The sequence below is a fragment of the Mrakia frigida genome (assembly GCF_051309035.1).
Source record: "Mrakia frigida strain ATCC 22029 unplaced genomic scaffold BDY24scaffold_35, whole genome shotgun sequence".
Classification (NCBI taxonomy): domain Eukaryota; kingdom Fungi; phylum Basidiomycota; class Tremellomycetes; order Cystofilobasidiales; family Mrakiaceae; genus Mrakia; species Mrakia frigida.
In genome coordinates this window covers 16,425-40,169 of record NW_027481246.1, presented here as the reverse complement: position 1 = coordinate 40,169, position 23,745 = coordinate 16,425, and the positions used below count along the sequence as shown (strand labels likewise).

The 23,745-nt window shown below is 54.6% G+C and overlaps 8 protein-coding genes across 8 annotated transcripts; 4 read left to right on the top strand and 4 right to left on the bottom strand.

Moving 5' to 3' along the window:
• Positions 1 to 1,528: 1,528 nt before the first annotated feature.
• BDY24DRAFT_400434 (uncharacterized protein) lies at positions 1,529 to 2,769 on the top strand. The gene has a single exon (XM_076641956.1). The coding sequence runs from the start codon at positions 1,609 to 1,611 to the stop codon at positions 2,347 to 2,349; it is 741 nt and encodes a 246-aa protein (XP_076493366.1). The 5' UTR covers positions 1,529 to 1,608; the 3' UTR covers positions 2,350 to 2,769.
• On the top strand, positions 2,472 to 3,711 carry BDY24DRAFT_184026 (uncharacterized protein). Its single transcript, XM_076636345.1, has 5 exons — positions 2,472 to 2,862; positions 2,941 to 3,042; positions 3,124 to 3,168; positions 3,256 to 3,507; positions 3,586 to 3,711. The coding sequence occupies exons 1-4, from the start codon at positions 2,594 to 2,596 to the stop codon at positions 3,422 to 3,424; spliced, it is 585 nt and encodes a 194-aa protein (XP_076493365.1). The 5' UTR covers positions 2,472 to 2,593; the 3' UTR covers positions 3,425 to 3,507; positions 3,586 to 3,711.
• Positions 3,712 to 5,597: 1,886 nt separating this feature from the next.
• On the bottom strand, positions 5,598 to 7,822 carry BDY24DRAFT_183929 (uncharacterized protein). Its single transcript, XM_076636343.1, has 6 exons — positions 7,205 to 7,822; positions 6,883 to 7,141; positions 6,708 to 6,783; positions 6,446 to 6,623; positions 6,011 to 6,364; positions 5,598 to 5,920 (listed from the first exon to the last, which is right to left on the bottom strand). The coding sequence occupies exons 1-6, from the start codon at positions 7,646 to 7,648 to the stop codon at positions 5,723 to 5,725; spliced, it is 1,509 nt and encodes a 502-aa protein (XP_076493364.1). The 5' UTR covers positions 7,649 to 7,822; the 3' UTR covers positions 5,598 to 5,722.
• Positions 7,823 to 8,319: 497 nt separating this feature from the next.
• Positions 8,320 to 9,097, top strand: BDY24DRAFT_436518 (uncharacterized protein; the record flags this gene model as incomplete). The annotated part of the gene is made up of 3 exons (XM_076644227.1): positions 8,320 to 8,500; positions 8,571 to 8,762; positions 8,838 to 9,097. Coding segments are annotated over exons 1-3 (612 nt in total), but the record flags the coding sequence as incomplete, so codon positions are not given.
• Positions 9,098 to 9,881: 784 nt separating this feature from the next.
• BDY24DRAFT_400420 (uncharacterized protein) lies at positions 9,882 to 15,658 on the bottom strand. Its single transcript, XM_076641955.1, has 19 exons — positions 15,400 to 15,658; positions 14,694 to 14,939; positions 14,557 to 14,574; positions 14,428 to 14,498; positions 14,255 to 14,362; positions 14,111 to 14,176; positions 13,552 to 13,988; positions 13,333 to 13,436; positions 13,177 to 13,241; positions 13,097 to 13,107; positions 12,944 to 13,018; positions 12,730 to 12,876; positions 12,544 to 12,658; positions 12,030 to 12,471; positions 11,855 to 11,956; positions 11,710 to 11,784; positions 11,463 to 11,630; positions 11,219 to 11,388; positions 9,882 to 11,138 (listed from the first exon to the last, which is right to left on the bottom strand). Exons 1-19 carry the CDS (start codon positions 15,586 to 15,588, stop codon positions 10,124 to 10,126), a joined length of 3,624 nt encoding a protein of 1,207 aa, XP_076493362.1. The 5' UTR covers positions 15,589 to 15,658; the 3' UTR covers positions 9,882 to 10,123.
• Positions 15,659 to 15,915: 257 nt separating this feature from the next.
• CCT5 (chaperonin-containing T-complex subunit CCT5) lies at positions 15,916 to 19,180 on the bottom strand. The gene is made up of 15 exons (XM_076641954.1): positions 19,023 to 19,180; positions 18,895 to 18,902; positions 18,755 to 18,818; positions 18,622 to 18,654; positions 18,488 to 18,515; positions 18,213 to 18,377; positions 17,910 to 18,108; positions 17,457 to 17,798; positions 17,183 to 17,303; positions 16,906 to 17,091; positions 16,682 to 16,819; positions 16,388 to 16,568; positions 16,205 to 16,278; positions 16,095 to 16,109; positions 15,916 to 15,999 (listed from the first exon to the last, which is right to left on the bottom strand). The coding sequence occupies exons 1-15, from the start codon at positions 19,056 to 19,058 to the stop codon at positions 15,958 to 15,960; spliced, it is 1,632 nt and encodes a 543-aa protein (XP_076493361.1). The 5' UTR covers positions 19,059 to 19,180; the 3' UTR covers positions 15,916 to 15,957.
• A 314-nt stretch (positions 19,181 to 19,494) lies between these two features.
• Positions 19,495 to 21,504, top strand: BDY24DRAFT_436516 (nuclear FMR1 interacting 1 family protein; the record flags this gene model as incomplete). The annotated part of the gene is made up of 4 exons (XM_076644226.1): positions 19,495 to 20,357; positions 20,448 to 20,565; positions 20,665 to 21,270; positions 21,316 to 21,504. Exons 1-4 carry the CDS (start codon positions 19,525 to 19,527, stop codon positions 21,502 to 21,504), a joined length of 1,746 nt encoding a protein of 581 aa, XP_076493360.1. The 5' UTR covers positions 19,495 to 19,524.
• BDY24DRAFT_427425 (beta-lactamase-like protein) lies at positions 21,484 to 23,207 on the bottom strand. Its single transcript, XM_076644050.1, has 8 exons — positions 23,091 to 23,207; positions 22,988 to 23,020; positions 22,893 to 22,919; positions 22,561 to 22,774; positions 22,414 to 22,475; positions 22,268 to 22,334; positions 22,063 to 22,204; positions 21,484 to 21,946 (listed from the first exon to the last, which is right to left on the bottom strand). Exons 1-8 carry the CDS (start codon positions 23,187 to 23,189, stop codon positions 21,877 to 21,879), a joined length of 714 nt encoding a protein of 237 aa, XP_076493359.1. The 5' UTR covers positions 23,190 to 23,207; the 3' UTR covers positions 21,484 to 21,876.
• Positions 23,208 to 23,745: the final 538 nt, after the last annotated feature.

The following is a 23,745-nucleotide window of genomic DNA, read 5'->3' as shown; positions in this document are numbered from 1 at the left end:
TCCGCTCACGTTTGGTTTTCTTGCCGCCTCCAGAGGAAGACGAAGGACGAAGAAACTCAAACCTCCAGCCCATCGACCTTCATCCAAACCTTTTCAAGCTCGTCAGTCTCCCGTCTTTCTTGAGTTCTTGTTCCTCGTATGTGCTTAAGAGCTGATCAGGCTGCTCCTGTGCTTTGGATTTGTACTCTAGTCTTTCAAATGGACGAAGAAGGCCATCAGAAGGAGGAGAAGGAGAATGAGCTCGAGCTCACCGTTCGTCCCTCCTCCTCCCTTCTTTCCCTTGCCGCTTCTTTTCTTTCCCGTCTTCTCAGAGCTGATCTCTTCTTTCTGATTGCTTCTCCTCGTCACCAGGAGCAAGATCAACTCATCGCTAACCTCCGTGAAGAAGTTCTCGCTCTCAAAGCTCGTCTACAAGATCCCTCCTCCTCCCCACCGCCTCCTCCCTCCTCGACCTCTCCCGACCAAGCCAACGTCGTCCAACTCCTTCGCTCAAGCCTCTCGGAAACAGCAGCCGACAGGGACGAACTCCTCCAATCCCTCGCCATCACTCGATCAGAACAAGCTACCCTCCAAGCTCGGCTCTCGGATCTGGAAGAGGAGAACGAGATGTTGCTGATGTCGAGGATCAACGCCTCCAAAGCCGCAGAGGAGGAGAAGGAGAAGAGGATCGCTGGGGAGGAAACGATCGCGATGTTGAGGAGTACGGTCGAGGAAGCTAGGAAGGGACTGATGAGGTTGCAGACCGAGAAGAACTTCAAGAGGACGAGCAGTAATCCAACGGGACTCGGATTCGACATGGGAGGAGGAGGAGTCGGAGTCGATGGACTTCCTCAGTCGGGAGGAGGAGGAAGCAACTATCCACCTTCGTCGTTCTTCTCGTCTTCTACACCACCACCTACAACTTCGACCATCACCTCCAAGAGGGACAAGCGAGCTTCCCTCAACGTCGGCTACGGAGTCGTCCCAGCAGGTCGAGCAGGGAACCTTCATCGTCGAGTCTCGTCCATCTCGGACTCAGCTATCCCTTTCCTCAACTCCTCTTCCAACGATCCTTCCTCCTCGTCGTCCATCACTCCCACTCCTCTCAACAAAGCTGGACTCCGAGAGCTCCGTCTCGCTGGGCCTCCTCCTCCCGTCTCAGGTGGGATCGGAGCGTTCCTCGGATTTGGAGGAGGAGCAGCAGCATCATCAACACCCGAAGGTCGGCGAGTCTCTCAACTCTCAGTCCCAGGAAGTCCCTCGAAACCTTCCATCGATCTCAGCGGAGACCTCAGCGACGGAGGAGGGTCGGACGCAGGAGCGATCGAAGCGAGTCGTCAAGCCGCCAGGAGGAAACTCGAAGGGATCCCTCCTCCCTCGCCTGCAGTCGATCCAGCGGAGTTGGTCGCTCTTCGAACTCAGATGGGAGCCCTTCAGTCGGAGCTGGTGGAAGCTAGGGAGGCTAGGGAGGCGAGCGAGAGTGCTTGCCGAGCGCTGAGGGAGTTCATCGCCTTCTCGAGTCGGACGAACGAGGCTGCTGCTGCTGGAGGAGGAGGAGGAGGAGGAGGTGCTGCGTCGGAGGGAGGCGCTGGAAGAGGGTTTGGGAGTGGAGCGGGAGTGGAGGGAGGAATGTTGCTCCCACCTCTACCGTCGGATTTGGAGGACGCAGAGGAGGATCAAGCTCGACGCGTCTCGGCCTCCCCTCCTCCTCCTCCGGCAGCTCCTGCTCGGACCTGGACGATGGGAGGACTCTTCAAGAAGGATACCAAGGTCCCTACACCCGAACCTTCCGTCGTCGTTACTCCCATCGCCTCTCCCAACCCTCTCGTCTCGCCTCAACCTCAAGAGGAAGGATCAACCGCGTTCGTCTCGAGCTGGTCGAGATCCGTCTCCCAAGCAGGTCCTGCATCCCCTTCTTCACTCACAACAACCATTAATCCTACTTGCATCGCAGCTGCATCCCCTCCTGCTCCACCTCCCAAATCGAAGTTCTCCTTCTTCTCGTCCAAGGTCGTCGCTCCTCCCCCTCCCCCTCCAGCTCCCGCCGTCGAAGACCAGCAACCTCTCCCTTCCCCTCCTCTTCCTTCACCACCTCACGACCACGACGACCAAGAAGAAGCTCCTCCCATCGTCCCCTCCAAATTGGAATCTCCCGCCTCTCCCACGCCCGTCGTCCTGCCCGAAGTCATCACCACTCAGCCTTCCTCCTCCCAGCTCTCCTCCCCACCGCCCGCTTCGATCCCCGAGGACTCAGAGGAGGCAGAACCTTCGAGCTCGGAGGACACGGTTGGAGCGTCGGAGGTGGAGACGCTCGTTGTGGAGGAGGACGCGACGATGGGAGATCAGGAGGAGGTCTCGCTGAAGGATTAGACTCGACCGAACTCCCTGTTTCGTTAGAATTAGACGTTTCTCTAAAGGCTCTACTCGTGTGCTTCAATTTCCCTACATCCTTGCTTTTCGCTCGCTCGCTCGGTTGCTTTCTTCGTTCCAGTCGCGTCTCTTTTCTTTTTTCTTTCATGCAACCCAACGCACTCTCTCGCTCGCTCTTACACTTGTCTGTTGTCTACCTCTCTCCTCCCTTTCTTCTACCCAACCCTCTATACTTCTTTCTTAGATGAATTCCTGCACTCGGACTCAAAAATACCTGTGCTTGACGGAAGGATCAGCTTGCGAATCCCAGACTCCCCCTCTCCTCCAACCGCCATCTTCTCCTCCCTTCCTTCCTCTAATGATTTTCTTTCTGCTCCTAGGCTTGATTCGATTCGGTACCCTCGTCGAAGCAGGAACCACTACCGCTCCCCTCCCTCAGCAGGCTTCCTACCTCGGAGGAACGAACGATTCGACGAGACTCGACCTTCCCCTCTTCGTGTTCAACTTCGGGACGTGAGTCCTTTGCTTCTTTTTCCTTCTCTCGTTCGGGAGTTGCTTGAATCATTACTGAAACATCTTGTCCCTTTGCAGGCTCTCCTACTTCCTCCCTTCAACGATTGGGACTCCCCCTCAGCCTTTGAACTTGACGTTGGCGTTTGGACAGCCCGGCGTGGTGGTCGTTGGAGAGGGATGGTGAGTTCGAGAGAGGATTCGGTTCCTTTCGTTCCGAGCTTCTGCTTACAAGCTCTGCATTCTGATCGTTTGGGACGACAGCGTCCCAGGAGCAGGGTTCGATGGATGTCAACAAGCCGCTGAACCGTGAGGCCATCTCTTTTCTCTTTCTCTCAAACGAAGGGCCTCGTTCGGTTCGGCTCGCTCACCGTTCCCTTCTTCGCTTCCTCACAGATTCAATGCTTCGGCTTCTTCTACCTTCGTTGTTCGTCCCTCAACCTCCTTCCCCCAAAGCGAAATAAATAAAGCTGACTTCCGTTGCCGTTCGAACCGGCCAGAACTCAACCTCCTCCGCCTCGACCCCTTCCGTCTTCCCTCTCGTCCTCGGAGGATCCTCAGCTGAAGCGTACCTTGGAAACGATACTTTTACGGCTTTGGGAGTGGACGCGGAGGAGGATTATACGGTTGGGAATCAGGCGGTCTCGGGTGAGTTCGAAGACGAACGAGGAAAAGGGAGGGAAGAGAGAGCGACAGAGCTGACGAGTTTGTTGTTGTTTCTGGTAGTCGCAACGGAATCCTCGGGTCTCTTCTACTACGATGGAAGTCAGGGGATTTTCGGATTGGGAGTTGGGGTCAGTTCCCTCCAAATCTCGGTCGAACGTCTACGCGTCCAGCTCAACTCTTCGTTCCCTCTCTCACAGTCCACCAACCTCTCCCTCTCCTCCACTCTCCTCGGCAATCGACTCAACAACGGTTCCTTCCCTTACTTCACTGTAGGAGTCGACTTGGGAAGACCGGATGTCTCTCAGAGCGCGCCGCAGACGAGCGACGGAGGGAGGGTGTCTTGGGGTGGGGTCGAGGAGGGGAGGGTTGAAGGAGGAGGCGATTCGTTGTGAGTTCGGTTTCGCTTCGTTGAGGAGAGATAAGAAATACTGATCTGACCGGGGATGGTATCTTGTAGCACGTGGATGGCTGTTTCGAACGATACGGGGTTGGATCCTTGGTCGATTCCGGTTCGTCTTTCTTTCTTCTTTCTGTTTGGTCTTCGTTGACTGATCTCGACGACGCTTTCAACAGGTTGATGGAATGACCTTCGATAACAGATCTATCCAGCTTGGAGCGAACGGGACGCTTCAAACGGCGAGTTTGGAACCTTGTTCGTCGTCCTCCTCGTTTTCTCGACGCGTCGATTCGAACTCACCGTTCCTTCGTTTTGGTGACAGGGTTCAACGCTCTCGTGCTTCCTGTGTCGGTCACGAGTCAGATCTTTGGGCCTGGAGGACTGAATTATGGTGGGGTTGCGAATTACTGGGTGAGTTTTTGAATGAGAGAAGGGGGAGACGACGAGAGCTGATGCTTTCGACTTGACAGTTCGTCCCTTGCGATCGATCTCACAACGTTTCGTTCACGGTGAGCTCTCCCTTGAACTCTCTCGTTGGAAACAGCAGCTGAATTGAGTCTGTCTACCTACTGGTCATCAGATCGGAGGCACTCAGTTCGATCTCGACGCGAGGGATTTCCTCGTTCCATTCAACTCGACGGTCCGTTCCCCTGCCTCTTTCATCCCTCGAAGAAGATCGAGATCTGACCTTTCCAATTCCTCGATAGACCTGCCAATCGACGATCTACAGCTGGACTGATCGAGGCACGGAGGATGTTTATCGTTTGGGAGCGCCGTGAGCCTACTTTCGTTCGAAACGAGACGCGTCTCTCGACGATTGACCTTTCTCCTTTCCTTCTTCGTCGCAGCTTCCTACGATCAGTATACACCGCTCTCTACATCGCTAGATCCAGCGATACGTCTACTGGGATCTCCCAAGTGAGGCCACCCGTTTCTCCCCTCATCTTCAAATCAAAACTGACGCGTCGTCTCTCTCAGGTCGTCGGTCTCTCCCAAAAGAACATCACCTTCGCCTCCCCTTTCACCAACACTACCTCGCCCACCTCTCCTCCGTCCTCCGACGGAGGAACTAACGTAGGAGCCATCGTCGGCGGCGTCATCGGAGGACTCGCTCTCCTCGCCTTGATCTCCTTTCTCGCCTTCTTCCTCCTTCGTCGACGCCGCCGCCGCCAACAACAAGACGAACAGGATCCGACCAAAACAGTTTACGCCAATGGTCCTCAGATGCAGCAGAACCACAGTCCCTACCCCACTTCTCCTCCTCCTGCGTTCGAAGCGTCTCAAGGAGGAGGAGGATGGGCGGGAGCGGGTCATCAGAAGAATCAGGCTAGTTGGGGAGAGACGAGCGATGGAGGGTCGACGATGATTAGACCGCCTAGCAGTGGGGTCTATCAGACTCAGAATGGGAGGAGTGGGACGCCTGTGGGTGGGATGGGACCGGTGGGGAGGGATGGGAGGGCGATTCCGGAGTTGGGTTGATGGAGGAGCGAGGAGGGAGGGAGGTTACGATTTTTACGAGTCTCGGAGGGTTGATTTCGTTCTATGCATTCTTGGATTTGATTTGTTCTTCGGGGAGAGGAAAGGGAAAGAGAGGAAAGGGAGAACGGAGAAAGGCAGGAGAGACGCGTTGAGGAGAGGTGGTGAGAGAAAAGCTGAGAGCGAACGAGAAAGTGAGGCCAAGAGAAGAACATCTTGTATATTGAAAAGGCTCGTATAAAAATCGTAAAACAACCGAGAAGAAAACTAGATCGAATTCTGAGAACGTCGACGCCGTCAAGTCGCGCGTCTCAACCCTCCAACCTACGCCTTCTCACTCATCTCCACCTCCTTATCGGAATACCCCCCTCTCGTCAGAGCAGCAACTTCGACCTTCCTCTTCTCCTCCAGAGCCTCGAGCTGACCAGGATCGAAGCCTGAACCGATTGGGATCGAGATAAATTTATCGACGTTGAGGTCGTTCCCTAGCCCTTTGATGGGCACGTGAAGGGCGATGTGGTGCTAGGAGAAGGCGAAAGGAGAATTGGGGACGTCAACGATGGACAAGGAACGAAGAAGAAGTCGAGAACAGACGAAACGAAACGAGCTCACCTCGCAACCCAACATGCCCTTCGTCCCTCCCGTTCCGAAGCTCACACCACCTCCTTCTCCATCGTCCCCAGGCTTCCCACTGATCTCCATCACTCCAGCAGCGACAATCTCCCTCGATCCTAGCACTCCCTTTTCCCCTTCACTCAGATCAACAGTCAAGAACGGTTTCGAACCCTTCTGAGGGATGAATTGACCGCTCCCTCGGGCGAGAGTGAAGACAGTTCGGTTAAGAGTGAGGGTGATTTTGGTGAGAGTTGAGGGGTAGGAGGGTAGAGAAGGTTGGGAGGAGATGTGGAGGTGGAAGGGGATGGGATGGGAGAGGGGAAGTCCGGCGGGGAGGGGTGGGAGGGAGAGCTGAAGGAGACGCGTCGAGAGCGAGGGAGAGGTCAGCGAGAAGATAGGCAGAGGAAAGGAAAACAATCGAAAAGAACTCACGTTCACAGTGAGTTTACCCTTCTTGGACCAAGGCCATCCGTCTCGAACGCTGTGCTCGAAGGTTGTTGTTATCCAGTGAGAGGGAGAAGGAGGAGGGAGGTGAGGAGGGTGGTCAAGAGGGAGATCGTTTTCTGAGAGAGCTGGCGGAATGGTTGTGAGATCGATGGTTGGAGTGGGGCTATCAGACGATAGAAGAAGTTGGAGACTCAGTCAAAGAGCGAAGGAAGAGAGCAATAAGGACTATAAAAGCGAGATAACGCACCGGAAGATGAAAGGAAGACGCGTCTTCTCATTGATGCTGAACAATCCGTGCTTCTTCCCAGTGACGTGAATGAAGTCTGGACCAAAGAGGATAACACGCAGAATGAGTTGAGAGTCTATCAAAGATGCACACGGGTAGCCAGCGGAAGAACGAGAGGGTGGAAGGTCGAGCTCACATTCGACTTGTGCCACCGAGTGTCCCCGAACCGTTCCCTTCCCAACGGCTGTCCAAGGATCCGACGAGACTGGCGGACACGCAATGTTGGCAGTAGGAGGAGACCTCGATCCCCCTTCAAAGCTTGGAGGGAAAGAGTTGAACGACGGAGGGAGAACAAAGGCGAAAGGGAGGTTGACTTCGAGGGGAGGTCGATCGAGGAGGGAGTCGCCAGAAGGGGGTTGGGAAGAAGATTCCCAGACCGTTTCCTCGGTAGAATACTGTAGCAGAGGCACGAGAAGTCAGTCATCAATATTCTATTTAAAAGCTGGGAAAAAGCTCACCAGCTCAGTTTCCTCCCGATAGAGCTCAACGCCGTTTCCATCCTGTTGCGCCCCGACCTTCTTCACTCCTCCTGCTGCCGTAGCTTCCTTCAGATCCTCAGCAGCGTTCTGTCTGGCCTGGGCCGCTGTCGCTGAAGCTATCGTCGGTCTGAAGGCGAAGGTAGTGACCATCTTGCCTCCCAGCTGGACTACAACTCGTTCCATGGCGTGCTTCCCCTTCGAATCGACGTCCAAACGAAGATGGATCACGCCGGCGACGACGTCCCCAGGATGGAAGATGCGAGTCTTCTGGGATGGGAAGGATATCGATATCGCAGCCGGGGAGAAGAGGAAGGCCATGTCGAGAAAATGAGAGGCGAGTGACGGTTTGGAGGAGAACAAGCAAAGGAGAAAGCCGAAACGTCTTGCTCGAACGCTTCCACGTCGCTTCCCTCCCAACGTCATTCTGCCTTTAACAGCCCCTTCCGATACTTCGGCCACTCGCTTGTACCATTCGCATGCCCACAACTCGCTTCCATGCTCGTCTGAGAGCCTCAGGGTCGGTACACGGCTGCGAGCTCTCCGACCTCAACCTCCTCGCTTCCTTCGATCGAGGCCGTCGTTTCTTCAAGCTACAGGGACGCTACGGAGGCCAAAGAGCTATCTGAAGAAACCCCTCCGAGTTGTAAAAGCAGTGCTTCAAAGCCGCTTCTTACAAGGAGATGTTTGAAGGGCCGAAGGGGAGAAGGGAGGTGAGCTCGAGCTCGGGGTCGAAAGGGAGGACGTCGTTTGCTGCCCTCTCTACGACGAACCATGAGCTTGATTCATACTTCGCTGGTAGGAGCAACTAGCACACTATCTCTCGTTTCATTAGAGACGCTCAATAGCACCCTCAGACTGAAGGGGGGAAGGAAAATTGAGCTCGACTTTTTGCGAGCTCGTCTCGACAACCGTCCTCCCTCTCTTCTTCTTTTTCTCTTGCCCTCCTTCACGCTATGCCATCTGCCTGAGCATCATCCTTACGGGCTCTCGGACGACGACATAATTGACAAGGGACGACGACTTATTGAAGAGGTAGTAACCAGCCTCACAGCTCTTGCCTCTCTCTCCCACCCCTTCCATCTGACCTCCAACAACGTCCTTCTTTCTTCTCCTCAATGTCGGATTACTACGATTCTCCGAACGATCGTGACGACTACTACTGCTACCAAGGATCCGACTCCTGGAGCATCAACTCTGGAGCGGAGACCTTTCGAGAACAACGAGGGGAGGAGGTGAAGCTCATCGCGTTTCGATCTCCTTCCGAGAACGAGGAAGGTGAGCGTCCTCTGATGAGCTTTGATATCTTTGAGCTGACATACTTCTTTCTTGTTTACCCACGTCCCAGCGTCAACCCTCGTTGAATCTCTGTGGTCGAAGGTTCAAGCTGGGCATTCAAAGCTCGACGTCGGGACTTGCTGTCATCAGCTTGGAAGGGATGGGACTCGACTTCTCCTCGCGAAGATCCAGCACGACGGTAGTAGATGGACCTCGTTTCGAGCTTCCGCTCAGAAGAAGCCCAAAGGGGATTTCAAACCATGTGAGCAGGCGTCTTCGGGTTCGTAGAAATACCCGACTGGACTGATCGAGTCGATACTGTTCCCTCCTTTTCCAGTCAACCCTCTCTACCTCATCCTCGATACCCTTCTCCAACTACCCAACCTCAAAGAAGTAGAGCTGAGCTTCCACATCGACTCGAGGACCATCGAACCGATCCGTCGTCTCCTCTCCCATCCCAAACTCGAGGCGATCTCCATCTCGAATCGAGGATTCAACGCAGATCTCGTTTCCACCCTTCTCTCCCACCTCAACCAAGTTCTTCCAACCTCGAGCATCCGTCACCTCTCTCTCTCCAAATCTCGCACCGAAGAGGACTACCTGGACAGCCTGATGATCGTGGTGGAGCGTCGACGAGAAGGCCTCGAATACCTCAACCTCGAACGATCAAAAGTCTTCCAAACCGTTCCCCAAATCACCAGACTCGTCGACGAGCTCGAGAAGCACAACAAAACGATCCAAGGAATCAAGCTCGACGACAAGAGCTGGTCGGCCGGTCCTAGGAATCGAATCAGGACCGCTCTCGTGAGGAATCAGGACCTTCGTCGAAGAACTCATCTGGCCGCCCTCGAGCTCCTCCACACCATCCGAATTCTCCCTCGACACGCAGCCCTTTCCCTCTCTTCTCTCTCCCTCGATCCATCCCAAAGGACGAAATCCTTCTCCGACCTCCCTACCAAAGTCCTCCTCGAGATCGTCGCCAACCTCGACACCGATCCTCTTTCCCCTCGACAGGTCGGAAACATCGTCGAATGGGCGTCGAACAGAGGAACGCTTGGGGATGGGGAGAGAGCCAAGACGGGGAAGGAGTTCTTGATGAAAGTCGATTGCTGGAAGTGGGAGGGAGTCGAGTGAGGGGGGAGGAGGCCGTTTCGGAGTCGAGAGCATCGACGCGTCGAGTTGCTTTCTTAGTTTCCGCTTTCTCCTTTCTTTCCTTCCCTTTCCCTACGATTCCGCCTGCCTCCTTCCCTCTATACGACCTTTTATGACTTTTCTTCCTGCTTCTCTCTCCCGCGCAGCTTCGACTCACGAAAGAGAAAGGAGCGTCGACCGTCCCAAAAGACTCGCCGACCACTCGAAGCTCTCACAGCAGAGCCTCGAAGACGTCCAAAATAATGATACTCGTATTGGGTAGCCGATAGAACTTGTAGGAAAAGCGTGAATAATAAACTAAACCGGAACAAAGCAAAGCGATACTGGGGGCTCAAAAGCAAAACAAAGCAAAACGACGACGAACACAACCTCCTCCTCCTAGGTCTCCCATCTTCCTCTCTCCTCTCTCTACTCTTCACTTCAAACTATGCAGAAACTAGCCCTCCTCCTGTTCACCTCCTCTGCTCCCCATCAAAAACTTGCAGGTCCTCCTCCCGCCGTCGAGCTGCCCTGCCCTCCCCCTCCTCCTTGCGACGTAAACGAAGGCGACCCTCCTCTCTGTCCCTCTCCTTCTGCCTTCCAGCCCAAGCTTTCAAACGCGGCTCGAGCCGACGGGTTCTTCTGCATCATCTCCATCATCGCAGGCGTGATCTGAACTCCTCCCGGTCCCGTCGCCTGGTTCGACGCGTTGGGATGAACGAACGGGTAAGGCGACGGAGGGATGTAACCCATGACGAGGTGCTGAAGATGAGGAGGGATGGAGGAGGAACCAGGGTCTTGGGTCTGGTTGGGGTGAGGGTAAGGAAGAGGATGCGTCGAAGGGATTCCAGTCGAGGGAGGTTGGTAGGATGGGTTGCTGTACTGGGAGTAGGGTTGAGCGTTGTAGGGTTGAGGTGAAGGGAGTGGTCGGTGGACGTAGATGGACGAAGGGTTCTGGTAGTAGGCGTAGTTGTTGACTTGGGAAGGGTGAGGAGGAGGTCGAGAGGAGTAGGCGTTGGGAGGGGAGGGTCCGGAGGAAGAGGTTTGATGCTGAGGAGGTGGTCCTGGATAGGACCCGTTCGGAGGAGGTTGGTAGGAAGACATGGGAGCGGGAGCGTAGTAGGAGGGGTTCGTCTGGTAGGCTCCGTTGTTCGGGAAGGGCACGAGCTGCGACGACGAAGAAGCGAACGCGTTCTGCTGCTGAGTCGGGTGCTGGAAGCGAGGCATCGACTGTTGTTGGCCGTAGGGAGCTTGAACCTGACCGTAGGAGTGCATCGAGGGCTGTTGCTGATGCTGATGATGATGTTGCTGTTGCTGCTGAGGAGGAGGATGCTGAGGGTGCTGGAGAGCCGAAGTCGACGCGACGGGAGGTCTTGAACGAGGGAGGGGAGTTTGGCCGTCGTAGACGTAGTCCGACTTGTAGGGATGCTGCATGACGACTGCTGGTTCGTGATCGGGAGGAGGGTTGAGGACGACGTTCGACCAAGGGACCTTTCCAGAGTTTCCGCTGAGGCAAAAGAAGAAAAAGCGAAGGGTTCGTCAGAACGAGATCGACACTTCGACGCGCTAGCACGAAACCGGACTCACTCCTCGTACTGAACCGTGACCTCCTGCCTAGCCTCATCGACGAAGAGGCATACGACGTCGTACTGCTGACCGTTCTTGGACTTGATTCGGATGCTTTGACGAGGAGCAAGAGCTCGCAAGCTGGTTCTTCGGTGCTCGAGAGCTTCGACCCTCTTTCGATCCTTGACGACCTGAAGACGAGAAGAAGAAGAGAGTCAGCAACGTTCGAGTTGTCCGACAAGAAAGAATGGGATTTCAGACTTACAGGGTTGTGAGTTTGACACAGACATTCCGTCTTGTAGGAGGTTCGGAGGACTTTCTGGTCGAAAGGAACGACTCCCGCACTGTTCTTGACGGTGACGGTCTCCGTGAACTCGATCTCGTGGAGTTGGATGTCAGGATGAGAGAGAGCACAAGTGACGTGGAAGGCTCGCTAGAAAGAAGAAGACAGAAAGGAAAGACGAGGTCAGCGAGAGTCGAACAGAGATTCGATCGAATGAAAGACAACTCACGAGACATTTCCCCTTCGTGCACTGAATCTTCCCACCCATCTTCTTCTGGGAAGTCTTCGTACAGACGGAGCAACCCTGACAAGGAAGAGACATAACATATTAGCGCTCGAATTGGAACGAAGGAGATGAACGAGATCCGACTCACCAAATTCCATCGATCCTTCGAAATACCCGACACTCCCTCGATCATCTTGATTGAGTAGGTTCCACCTCGACCATCCGAGACGTTCACATCGACGAAGTAGGTCTGAAGAAAAGAGAGAGAAAAGGGAGATCAGCTCAGCTCGAAGCCTTTTCAAAGTCGACGCTTCGAGACTCACCTCAGGAATGTTCGCAGCGCAACGCTCGTGAGCCATCCAAACCTTCGTGGTATCCTTGTTCCCGAGCGAGACGTTGACTGGTACGCTGACGACAGGCATGAGGTCCGATCTGTCGAAGCTCGGGCAGAGGACGCAAGGCGGTTCGATCGATCTCTCGACGGGAGGTGGTGGAGGAGGAGGAGGCGCTGCCACGGGAGGAGGTGCTGTTGGTCGAGCTTGAAGCTTGATCTTCTTGGAAGGGACACCGGAAGGTGTCGGGGAGGGAGCTGGAGAGGGAGAGCCGTTGGTAGAACCTCCTCCAACGATGAGCTTCCGTTTCTTGGGGACCGAGACGGGACTGGGTTTGGGAAGGAGAGCTTGAGCTGCCTTTTCGACCTTCTGGCGTTCGATCTCGGTGAGAAGTTCGTGTTCGGCGAGAACGGCGTCGACGTCGATCTTGACACTGTGTTGAGGAAGGATGAAAGAATGGATCAGAGATGAGAGGAGCAACCGGACGGAAGAAGTTGGAACGAACCTGTCCTCGATACACTCGCAAACCCTGGCTCGTCGACCGAGCTCGACCCAGGAATCGATTGCGAAGTTGATGCTCTCGGCACAATTGAAGTCCATGTTGAAACCAGCGTGATAACCTGCGAGGAACGATCGAAGAGGTCAGCGACGAACGAAGAGACAGGAGAGAGAAGGGAACGACGCGACTCACCTCGAGGGAAGGTGAACACAAACTCGTTCTCGTGCTGAACGAGGACGTTGGGTCGAAGAGCATCGTTCTGAAGCTTCATGGGCGAGACGGCGAAGGACTTGTGGCGAAGGAACTGGTCGCAGTTGTGCTCGTCGGCGGAGAAGTAGCCTGAAGGAAGGACGCGTCTGAGAGTCAGATTGAAGTTTGAGAGAACGAGATCGGAGAGCGAGCTCACCTTTCATGACTCGTTCAAAGTTCTCGGCTTTGGCTTGAGGGATGGCGTACCAGCACTTGGGAGCACCGAAGTGAACTGATGCGAAAGGGAAAGGAAGAAAGGAGGGGAGGTCAGCCTCGAAGTTCGAGCGGGAAGGACGACGCGCAGACTGACTGTAGTTGACACTGCGAGATAGAAGAGAAGAAGATCAGCATAGGGACATTGCAGTGATAGAAGCTGAAGAACAGACTCACCTGTAAAGATCCATGTCCTCGACGTGCCAGCAGAAGCTCGATCTCCACATTCCCCAGTAGAGGTACTGAAAGGGAAAGAAGAAGACGCGACGAAGTCAGCTTCGTTCTTCGAGGGAAAAGTCGGGGAAATGGTCGTCGTAGGAAGAAGCTACTGACAGGCGTGTTGACTCCAGGCAGCTGCTTCTTGAGCTTCAACCTGTTGAGCAGATTCGGTAGCTTTCCGACGTTCCAATCCTTCGTCTTGTCCGTGAACAGCGTTCCTGAGTCGATTGACGAGAAGAACGAGACGAGGATTAGTTCACCATCATCTCATCATCCGGGCTTATGACTTCATCAAGGTCGAGATCGAGCGAGGGAAAGGAGAACACGACTCACCTTGCATGTCCGCTCCGTACCAAGCTGATTCTCCCACGCCCAACCCTCTCCAGAACTTCCTCTCCACCTCCCTGCAAGCCTCGACGGTGTAATCCTCCTTCGTGACTCCCTCCTGAAGCCAGGGCTTCTTGTCGACGAGCGTCGTGTAGAACTCGGAGGGAGGAGAGGGAGGAGCTGCTGAGGCTTTGGCTTTGGAGGGAGACGCGTTGGCTGATTGAGGTTGGGAGGAGAAGGGTTCGATGGGAAGGGTGGAAGCGGAAGCTGTGGGTTGTTGATCGTTGAGTCCTTCCATCTCAGCGTCGACATTCACGGTCTGAGCGGTGGCGTCGGTGAGAGGGAAAGTCGAAGAGGGAGCTGGGACGGGGACGACCTTCTTCTGCCTCTTGACGTTCTTGACAGGTCGATCACTGCGATCCTTCTCCTTCAAGATGGGAGCACTGTTTAGACAGAAAAGAGGACCAAAGGGAAAAGGACGATGATCAGCATCTAATCTCATCTCGACAGGGACCGGAGGAACAGGTTTCATCGAGCATCGAGCTCATGCAAAGAACGGACTTACGCGAACTTCTTCTCAGTGCATTTGTTGAACCAGTCCTCGACAGAGAGAACCTTCTTCTTCTCGACGCTGGAAAACCAAGGAAAGGCGGTCAGCTCGAACGAGATTGTCGAGGGAAGGGAGGAAGGAAGGAGAGCTTGAGCTCACTTGTTCTGTCGAAACAACCCGGTCACTCCTACCATCTTCTGTTGAATCGGGTTCTTGATCTTGATGGCAGCGATAGAAGCGGGATCGATTGGAGGAAGAGCAGCAACCCTGTGAGATCGAAGAACAGAAGTGAACAAGGTGAAGAAGCGAGAAGGAAGGAAGGGAGGACGAACCATTCCTTCGGAGGGATGACCTTGACGATTCCAGATCTTCGACCCCAGTGGTCGACTTTGGTCATGTAGCCCTGATCAGAAGCGAACGTTAGCACAGGCTCTCATTAGTGTCCGAAAATAAAGACTCACTTCGAAATCAGAGAACTCCTACAGTAGGGAAAGCAAGGAGATGAAACAATCAGCCCTCTGCCTTCTTTTCGACGAGCTCAACATCCCTCCCTTCTTGCCCACCCGCCCCTTCGCCTTCAGTTTTGCCAGGAACTCACCTCCATCGTAGGCTCGAAGATCGGAATCCCCCTCTGAGCTTCCTCGTCGTCCTCTGGACTCAACCAGACTCTCGGCCGAGGACCGATGATGGATCCACCGATCCAACCGCTAAAGGCATCGGCGTCGACAGAGTGTTCAGATTTGTAAAAGGATGCGGGTTGAACGAATCGAGGAGTGTTGGAGTCGTCCTCGGAGGCAGGTGAAGATCCAGAGGACGAGGGTGAAGAGGAATGAGAGAGTGCAGGCTGTTGAGAGGAGGGAGAGGAACGAAGGAGGTCAGGCTCGAGCTCAGATTTGGGCGGAAGGGCAAGCAGGAGAGCGTGCGAAGGATGGACTAGTAATGGCTCTTGAGCTCTTCTCAGGTGCAAAAGGCCCAGGTCTACATTCCTGCGGCTTCTCGGACTCGAGCGGAGGTCGAGCGTCTCCTCCTCTATCGGTCGGACCAGGAACCACGAGAGGACTTCTCTGAGCTTCCTCGACTCCCTTCGAGAATCGAGAGCCGTACAGACCGCCAAAGTGACTCCCAGAGGAATCTGACTAGCTCTGTATCCGAGGAGAAGCCTCTGATTGTCCCAAAAGGTCGAGAAGTGGTCGACAACAACTCGCTCGACAGCACCCTTTGACTTCGTTCCTTGCCCGTCCCTCCCTTCCCCCTTCGACCTCATTTTCTCCTCGACTACCATCGAACATGCATCTTGAACTCACTGTAGATCCATCTTTATCTCCTGTCGTGCGAGGTGCATGCTGTCTAGCCTCTCCGCGAGGCGCCTGAGGAGTTCTAGAAGAAGAAGAAGAGGTGGTGGGCGGGAAGGAGGTGGAGGAGGATGAGGTTGAAGGTCCTGCTGCTCCTGGTCCCGTTGAGACCTGAGTCGTAGGGAGGATGACGTTCGCCATCGCGAGGATAAGATTGGGGTGGTCTCTAGATTGAAAGACGTTGTCGGGCAGGAGTGGAAGTTGGAAGAGGCGAGAGAGGGAGAGCTTCGAGAGGAGGGAGGAGCAGAGCTCATTAAGGAAATCTGCTGCCGCTTCCCGAAAATGTCAACATCATCCCTTCAGGGGTTTCCTCTACGGACGGAGACCAGATCGTGAGATCAAAGAGAGTGCCCTTTCTGGATTCTTCGTTTTTGGTTTCTCTCGAGAGTCGGTGCGAGTATGTAGATCTGTTTCCTTTCTCCTCACTTCCTCATCTCTTTGACTTTCCTGTCGGCGACAGCCTCAAAACGTTTAGCGAGCGTTCATTTCTATAATAGCTGGCTCTTCCCTTTACTCCTGAGCGAACACCGAAGCGTCGATAACGTCGTCGACCTGTAGGAAGGGAACGGAAGAGGATAAGGGAGAGGTCAGCGAAACGCGTCTCGAACGAAAACTGGGAAAAAGCGAGAGAGAGAGAATCAACGAACCTTCAGGATTTGCCTCTGTGCGAACGAAAGAGAAGAGCAGAAGGAATAGCAGGTGGTCAGCTCGGTTTCTTACAGGAAGGGAGACGAGAGGAGAGAACGGAAAGACTCACGACCAACTGAGTAGCGAGCAAGTACTGCTGCCTCTTCGAGATCAGAGGATCGTAAACGTGCTGAGCCTTCATGTCTGTGAAACGAGGAGAATAATCGGTCAGCATTCGGTTCTCTTCGTGCATCGTCCGTCGTCGAAGAGACAGCACGAGAGGTTGGCGTGGAGCAGAGACAGAGAAATGTACCATTCTCTCCTCGTCCCATACAGTCAATACCCAACCTCGAGTTCCCCTCAGCGATCTGTCGACTCTTCACCTCGGACAGGGTCTCGATAGGACTCAGACCCGAGTTCTCAGCGAGGGCGAGAGGGATGGCGTCGAGAGCGGTGGCGAAGGCTCGCATGGCGTATTGCTCGATGGAGGAGATCTGTGAAAGACGAAGTTGACGAGCGAGAGGGTCAGGAGAATGAACGGGAGGAAAGGTAGAGGGAGAAGTTGAAACGAGGGAGAGAAGGGAGAAGAGTTGGCCCAGAAACTCACATCATCAGCAGCCTTCGAAACAGCAATCGACGAAGCGATCTCAGCGGCTCCTCCTCCGTAAACGACTCGGTTGTCGACGACCAAGTTTCGGACGACACAGATAGCATCGTGAAGGGCTCGCTTGGCCTCGTCGATGATCTGGATAGAACGGAAGGAGAACGAAAACAATGTCAGCTCGTCGCGTCTTCTTCCTCGACTCTACCCAGCGTTGATTGCCGACTCACCATCTTGTTCGATCCCCTAACGAACACAGTCACGGCTCGAGTGTTGGCGCACTCCTCGATGATCAACATCTTGTCCTTGGTGGTTCCGAACGAGATCTCCCGGACGATTCCAGCTCGACCAAGCTTGTCGGCGGTGAGATCCTCGAATCGAGGGACGATTCGACCCTGGGTGGCAATGGCGATGAGCTGTAAGGGATCGAGCGGGCGGGAGAGATGATGGTGAGCCTGCGTCGGGTAGAAAGAGGAAAGAAGCGACGAAGGAAACAGAGCAACGCACCTCAATCTCAGGTCCTCCGACCCAACGAACAGCAGGAAGGTCGTTCTGCATGAGAAGGTGGTTGGCCTCGTCGTCGAATCCCCACTGGCAGATGACAAGGTTGGCTCCGGTGTCCTTGACCCTGTTTGAGTTCAAAAAAGGGAGAGAAGAGAGAAGGAATCAGCTTCGACTGGACCTCGACCTCGACCCTCCTCCTTCCTTCCCTCCTCCTCGACCACCCAGTTCGTCCTCCTCCTGGCGACCTAGGACTTGGGCAAAGAGCCAATTCACTTACATCTTGATCATCTCCTCGAACTTCTCCCTCTCGTACACCTGCAGCTTCTTGTACTCCTCCACACTCTCAATGTCCAACTTGTGCTTGGTCTTGGGTCTGGGAGGCTCGAAGGGACACGTCAAGATGGCGATCTTGGCGTCCTTGACGAACCGAGGCATGTTGGGATGCGACATATCCTTGTCGACGACGACTCCCTGAACGAGCATGGTGTCCTCGAGCGAACCTCCGACACGTCCGTCGACCTTGATGAGCTCGAAGTCGACATCCTTTCGCTCGAGGTCGGCCACCGAGATGACGGCGTCGACAGCGATCTGAGCGAACTTGACGTGGGCTTTGGAGACACTGGACTCGGGGGGAGAGTGGAAAGAAGGGGAAGGTCAGCAAGAAAGAAAGGGAGAGGAGGGAGCGTGGGCTGAAGGGAAGGAAGGAGGGGAGGAGCTGAAGCTGACTCACATCTTGGATCCGAGCGAAGTCATGGCAGTCTTGAGAAGGTTGGAGGTATCCTCCTTGGAGAACTCGATAACGTCGGCTGTACGATCCAACTCTGCTACGGCAACGGCACAGGCTCGTTCGAAACCGTCGGCGATCCTGATGGGATGGATTCCTCGGTCGAGCAGGGATTCAGAGGCGGAGAGGAGAGCTCCAGCGAGGACTGAGTGAAAACGAAGGAGAGTGGACAGTCAGCGTCTACGCGCAGAAGAAGCTCTCCGTATAACTGAGCAGAAAGAAGGAAAGAACGAGCTCGAGAGAACTCACCAACGACACCGGTGGTTCCGTCTCCAATTTCGTCGTCTTGACTCTTTGAGACCTGGACGAGAAGCTTTGCGATCTGATGTTCGACCTCCATCTGACCGAGAATGGTAGCTCCATCGTTGGTGACGGTGATATCACCATCTGGGGAGATGAGGATCTTGTCGAGACCTGAAGAAGGAGGGGTAGAAGGTGAAGGAAGGAAAGGTGTGAGCTCAAAAGATCAAAGCAGGAGAGCTGAAGGGTTCTAGAGAGGTTGGACTGGAATGAAAAGAACGAACCTCGAGGACCAAGAGATGTTCGGATGATCTGGGAGAGTAGAATGAAGAAGGCGAAGGTGAGCAAAGGGAGTTGAGAGGCGAAGGGAGGAAGGAGGGAGAGGTCGCGCGTTGAAGGAGAGGAGAGGTCAACTCACGTTGGAGACTTGTCGAGCAGCGAGAATGTGGGACTGTAGATCGAGAGGGCGTACGAGTCAGTATACTTTGCTCGGCAACAGGACGGTCTTGTTGGGGAAAGAAGGTTCAAGAGCACGACGAAGAGATGCTCACCCTGATGGCCTCGATTCCCTGCAAACGAGTCTTCTTGGCCTGCTCTCGAACGATAATGAACGGACTGCAGGCAAGGGAAGAAGAGGAGGATCAGCATGTGCTCGTACGTATGCAAAAGTGGCAGCAGGAAAGAAACGCACCGTCCGTACTGGAGGAGATCGAAGGGAGGAAGGGAAAGTCAGCGCAAGGAGGAGAACAGTCAGCTTCGATTCTCGAGCGCTTCTCCTTCAAAGCTTCTATAGGTTCGAAGGTGTTCCGGGAAACTAACCTCGTCTGTCGTGTACACTGCTGAGTTGGGATCCATGATGGGAGGGAAGGGGGAGGGAGAAGGAGAAGGAGAGAAGGTTGTGGGTGGGAGGTCAAAAGAGGAGAGCTCGAGATTCAAGGAAGAGGGGAAGGGGCACAAGCGCGACGCTTCCTGGACGACCATCTACAGGTCGGTTCGAGGCTATTATAGAGGGGACTTGATGAGCGATTGAACTGGAGCGTCCCTCTGGTCGGTGAAGTTTTGAGAAAGACGAGCTCTAGATTTTGGAAGCGAGTCGGTGCGAAAGACGCGTCGTGAGGATCGATCTGCCTTGAAACAAAAGATCCCCAAGAGGAAAACCCTCTTCGGACGATCTCATTTCTGAAGTCCAATCGATATAGAAAGGAATCCATGTTCTGCCAAAAGAAATCCCTCCCCCTTGACGACGGTCCTTCCCCTTACCTTCGAAGTTTCGAGCTCACCAAACCTCCAACTTCGACCTCCCTCTTCCTCCCTCTTTTCTATGAACCTCCCACCCAAACCACCTCCCTCCTCGAACGGACCTCCTCCTCCACAATCCTTTTCCAACTCGTCTTCTCCTTATGCATCCTCCTCGACGGGCGTGATGAACCCAAACTTCCGTCCTGCTCCTCCTCCCTCTCGTCAACTTCCTTTCCACGGTCTCCCTCAGAACCCTCTCATCGCTCAGCAGCCTCAATTCCCTCAACCTCCTCCTTCGTACGGAGGCGGAGGCAACTTCTCGTACGGTGGTCTATCAGGAGGAGGAGGAGGAGGGCAGGCCAACCTGGGAGCCATGGCAGCAGCGGCAGCTTTGGGAGTGCTCGGAGGAGGAGGAGCTCAGTCTCGCTACTACCAGCAACCTCCTCCTCCTCAACAGCAGCAGCAGCAGTTCTCGTATGGATACTCTCCGACTTCTCAGCAGCAGCCATCCCAAGGATACCCCTATCAGCAGCAGCAGCAGCAGCCTCCTCTTCCCTCCTCCCTCCCTCAACTCAACGCTCAAGGCTACACGATATCCTCAGCTTTCTACAACGCTCAACCACCTCCACTCCCTACACCCTCTTATGCCTACCCACCGCCATATCTCCCATCGTCCTCGTCAAATCACTACTCCTCCAACGCCTCCGCTTCCTCCTCCTCCCAACCTCCAGCTCCTCGTCCTCCTCAGCCCAACCGTCGTCTGGACACGTCCAAAATCTCGTGCCTGCCCATGAGAAACTGCTCCCTCTCTGGATGTAGTTATACAGGGCTGTACAAGGATGTGGAGATTCACGAGATGGATAGGCATCTGATCTTCCCTGCAGGGTGGAAGGAGAAGAAGGGGAAGAGGGACGGGTGAGCTCGACGCTTCCTTCCTTTCGTTTTCTTTTACACGCGTTCGCCTCGTCTCGTCTCGGTCCAGCTGACTCTTCCTTGCTTGTACAGTTTCGGAGGAGCTACGATAGAAGGCACGTCGATCAGTCTGCAGACTCCTGAGCAGATCGCTGCTTGGGTTGCGGAGAGGAAGAAGAGGTGGCCGACGAAGGAGAGGGTGGAGGAGAAGGTGCGTTCCATCGCCATCTCTCACCCCTTCTCAATATCCTCTTTTCCAGCTATCTAGCTGATTCGTCTCCCTCCTACGTTTTCGCTTTCTCTCTCACAGGCCAAAGCCCGTGAGGACGCCATCGCTCGAGGAGAATTCGACCCATCGTCTTCGTCTCGTCGCGGTGCTCGAGGAGGAGGCAGAGGAGGAGCTCGTGGTTCAACCAGAGGGGGACGAGGTGGATCTCGGGGAGGAGCCGAGTCGTCTTACTCATCTCGAGGAGGAGAACCGCCGTCGAAGAAGGGTCGGTGGGGAGCGGGAGCCGAGGAGGATCAAGGCTGGAAATCGAAGGGAGGGAAACCAGCACCAACGCGAGCTCCCGTTCCAGGAGGAAACCCCATCGAGGACTTCGACTCGGACCCTCTCTCTTCCTCGTCAGGCGACGACGATTCTTCCGACTCGGACGAGGACGATTCGGGAAGCGATATCGATCCGGTCAAGGACGCAGTGTCGTCGCGTCTTCCTCCACCAGCACGAGTCGACGTTGACGGAGAGGGAGGAGATCTCGAGGTCGAGGAAGAAGTGGAGATAGGTGGTGGTAGAGAAGGAGGAGAACGAGGAGGAGGGGGAGGACGAACCTGCACCTATTTCCTCACACCTCAAGGATGCAAGATGGGAGATCGATGTCGATTTGTTCACGACGAGTCGTTGAGACCGATCGCTCCTGTCCGTTCTCTTCATCCTTCTTTCCATCTCTTTTTTCTCACTCAGCTCACGTTTTCTCCCTCCTTCTCCTTCTCCTTCTCCATCCCCATTAGATTCTCCCACCGACTCGCCTCCCGCCGCCTCGAGCTCCTCCACCTCCCTCCTCCCTTCCGCCCACCAACTCTCGCCCAGATCTCCTCCTCGGACTCCTCGAAACGGATATCAAGCACACGACTTCGGATCTTAGCCAGGTGATCAGGTTCCTGTGCACTAACGAGTTCTTGGTCGGAGTCGAAGGGAAGGTAGGAGAGCTGGAGGAGGAGGAGAGGAGGGGAGTCAAAGAGTTGGGAGTTCAGTCGAAAGCTGGGGAGGAAGAGAGGAAGGAGGCAGTGGTCGGTGGTGGTGAAGGGATGGAGGTCGATGGGGAGGGAGAGGACGGGATGTGATGAGCTTGCGGAACGAACGAACGACGCGTTCGAGGAAAGCGGAACGGGAGAGAGTCGTCTGGTTGGAATCGCACGAGAAGATCTTGCTAGACACAAGGCATTCGAGCTAGTTTTCTTTGTCGTTTGTCATCATCATCAAGATCATCTCCGTCCAAAGAAACTAAAGAAGGAGCCACGAACATCAGAACGAGTTCTTCATCTCCCTGAGTTTCTGAACGACTTCGACCTCGTCGGATCTCCCTGTTGCCGATCTGTCGTCGAGAAAAAGTAGAAGAAAACGTTCATCAGCTTTAGTGTCGACGGACTTCTCGAGAACAAGGACCTCGAAAGAAAGAACAGAGGAAGGAAGGGAAGCGACGCGACTCACCTCACCTCCTCTTCTCCGGTTCGAATGAACACGTTCCATTTCTTCTCGTCCCCAATCGTGTACCCATTGCTCACGCAGTCTCCCTTCTGAGCAGCCGAGAGCAAGGTTTGGAGATCGGAGTTGGTGGGTTCGACGGCAGCGCCTGTTTCAAAGGGAACGGATCGGTCAGGGAAGAAGACGAGAGCGGGTGCGAGAGACGACGAACCGAACTTGGCGGACCCATGGGTGTACTCGTGCCCAGTGTAGACGAGGGTCTCGTCGGGGAGAAGCATCTATGCAAAGGAACGACGATCAGCGAGAAGAAGAGAACGCGTCGAAGGGGGGAACGATACGAGGAGGAGAAAGACTGACGAGCTTCTTGAGAGAGGAGTTCATCTCTGCTGCCGTTCCTTCGAAGAATCGACCACATCCAGCTAGTAGTAGGATCGAGATCGGAAAGCCGGATCAGCCTTCGTTGAAGGTTGAAGCGAGAAAGAGCGAGGAGGAGACGGTGCGAACCTGTAAACAGAGTATCTCCGGTGAAAACAGCTCGCTCCCCAGTTTTCGAGTCTTGGAGGAAGTAGCAGATGCTATCCTGAGTGTGACAAGGGGTATGGATACACTTGACGTCGATGCTGGCCCCGATTTTAAAGGTCTCGTTATCGACGACTTGGTGAGTGAGGCCTGGGACCTTGGAGGATCCACCGAAGCAGGGAACGGGTGTTGACTTGAGCTGAGGGAAGGGAAGAGCAAAGGAGGATTGTTTTAGTGGTCGGAGAGACGCAGACGGCTGTCCAGACGAGAGAAAGGGCGACGGCGAGGGGAGGGGAGGGAGAGGGCGGCGGGCTCACGAAGTCGACGTTGCCTCCCGAGTGATCCTTGAAGCGAAAAGAGCAGGTCAGTCAGTAAGGACGATACCTACTAGTCACCAAGAACGAATGCTTACATCGTGGTGGTGGGTAGTGAGGAGAGTGGTGATCTAGAGAAGGAGAGGGCGAGGAACGTCAGCTCGCCTCAACTCTCCGTTCGATTGAAGCTCGAGAACGAACCTTGACGTCGAGCTTCTTAGCTTCAGCAGTGATGAGCTTAGCGTTGTAAGGATCAACCACTACTCCACTTTGAGTGGCGTCGTCGACAATGATGTACATCCAGTTCTGGAGACGAGAGAGCGAGAGGAAAGAGAAGGATCAGTCAAGATCTAAGAGGGTGAGCTTCAATGACGAGAAAGGGACCAACGTCGGAGCGAGCTGGAGGTGAAGAGAGCTCGAAGTCAGTAAGAGTGCTCACCGGAAGATTCCAGAGGTCCTCCGAGATCTATCAATCCTTCTGAGGACGAGGAAGGAGAGAAGAAAGTTCCTCCCTCCCTCGAGCTCAACGCACGGCGTCCCCACCCGTCCTTCCTTCTCCCTTCCCCGTTGTCTCGATCTATAGAAGGAAGTAGAGCGCAAACGTACCTTTGATGGGAACGATCTTCATATTGAGAGGAGTTGCTGTTGAGAAGGATCTTTTGACGGGTCGGTAGAGAGATCGAGAGAGGGAGGAGGTCATGGAGGAGAAGTGAGAGCTCAACAAATCGAAACAGCGAATGGGTCGCCAGCTCGTTGTCAGGGTAAAAATGTGGAAAGGCCTGCGAAAAGTTTCTCGCAGCTTAGTTTAGACTCAGAAGAAGGTGCTGGTTCAGGTGCGAGGGGAAAAAAAATGTGG

Excerpts from the sequence above, each read along its gene's own strand:
- BDY24DRAFT_400434 (XM_076641956.1), top strand. The coding sequence starts at position 1,609 with ATGTTGCTCCCACCTCTACCGTCGGATTTGGAGGACGCAGAGGAGGAT.
- CCT5 (XM_076641954.1), bottom strand. The coding sequence starts at position 19,058 with ATGGATCCCAACTCAGCAGTGTACACGACAGACGAG. Across the intron at positions 18,655-18,754 it reads AGGGAATCGAGGCCATCAGG|TCCCACATTCTCGCTGCTCG; the intron begins GTGAGCATCTCT and ends CTCGATCTACAG. Across the intron at positions 17,799-17,909 it reads ACTTCGCTCGGATCCAAGAT|TGTCTCCAAAGCCCACGTCA; the intron begins GTGAGTCAGCTT and ends CCCCGAGTCCAG.
- BDY24DRAFT_184026 (XM_076636345.1), top strand. The coding sequence starts at position 2,594 with ATGAATTCCTGCACTCGGACTCAAAAATACCTGTGCTTGACGGAAGGA. Across the intron at positions 2,863-2,940 it reads TTCGTGTTCAACTTCGGGAC|GCTCTCCTACTTCCTCCCTT; the intron begins GTGAGTCCTTTG and ends GTCCCTTTGCAG. Across the intron at positions 3,169-3,255 it reads TGTCAACAAGCCGCTGAACC|ATTCAATGCTTCGGCTTCTT; the intron begins GTGAGGCCATCT and ends GCTTCCTCACAG.
- BDY24DRAFT_183929 (XM_076636343.1), bottom strand. The coding sequence starts at position 7,648 with ATGACGTTGGGAGGGAAGCGACGTGGAAGCGTTCGAGCAAGACGTTTC. Across the intron at positions 6,624-6,707 it reads CGTCTTCCTTTCATCTTCCG|CCCCACTCCAACCATCGATC; the intron begins GTGCGTTATCTC and ends ATCGTCTGATAG. Across the intron at positions 6,365-6,445 it reads AGGGTAAACTCACTGTGAAC|CTCTCCCTCCCACCCCTCCC; the intron begins GTGAGTTCTTTT and ends CGTCTCCTTCAG.
- BDY24DRAFT_400420 (XM_076641955.1), bottom strand. The coding sequence starts at position 15,588 with ATGGCGAACGTCATCCTCCCTACGACTCAGGTCTCAACGGGACCAGGA. Across the intron at positions 14,940-15,399 it reads GAGATAAAGATGGATCTACA|CCTGCACTCTCTCATTCCTC; the intron begins GTGAGTTCAAGA and ends TCCTCTCAACAG. Across the intron at positions 12,877-12,943 it reads CTTTGAACGAGTCATGAAAG|GCTACTTCTCCGCCGACGAG; the intron begins GTGAGCTCGCTC and ends TCCTTCCTTCAG.
- BDY24DRAFT_427425 (XM_076644050.1), bottom strand. The coding sequence starts at position 23,189 with ATGTACATCATTGTCGACGACGCCACTCAAAGTGGAGTAGTGGTTGAT. Across the intron at positions 22,335-22,413 it reads ACTCCTCTCTCAAGAAGCTC|ATGCTTCTCCCCGACGAGAC; the intron begins GTCAGTCTTTCT and ends TCCTTTGCATAG. Across the intron at positions 21,947-22,062 it reads ACCGGAGAAGAGGAGGTGAG|ATCGGCAACAGGGAGATCCG; the intron begins GTGAGTCGCGTC and ends TCTCGACGACAG.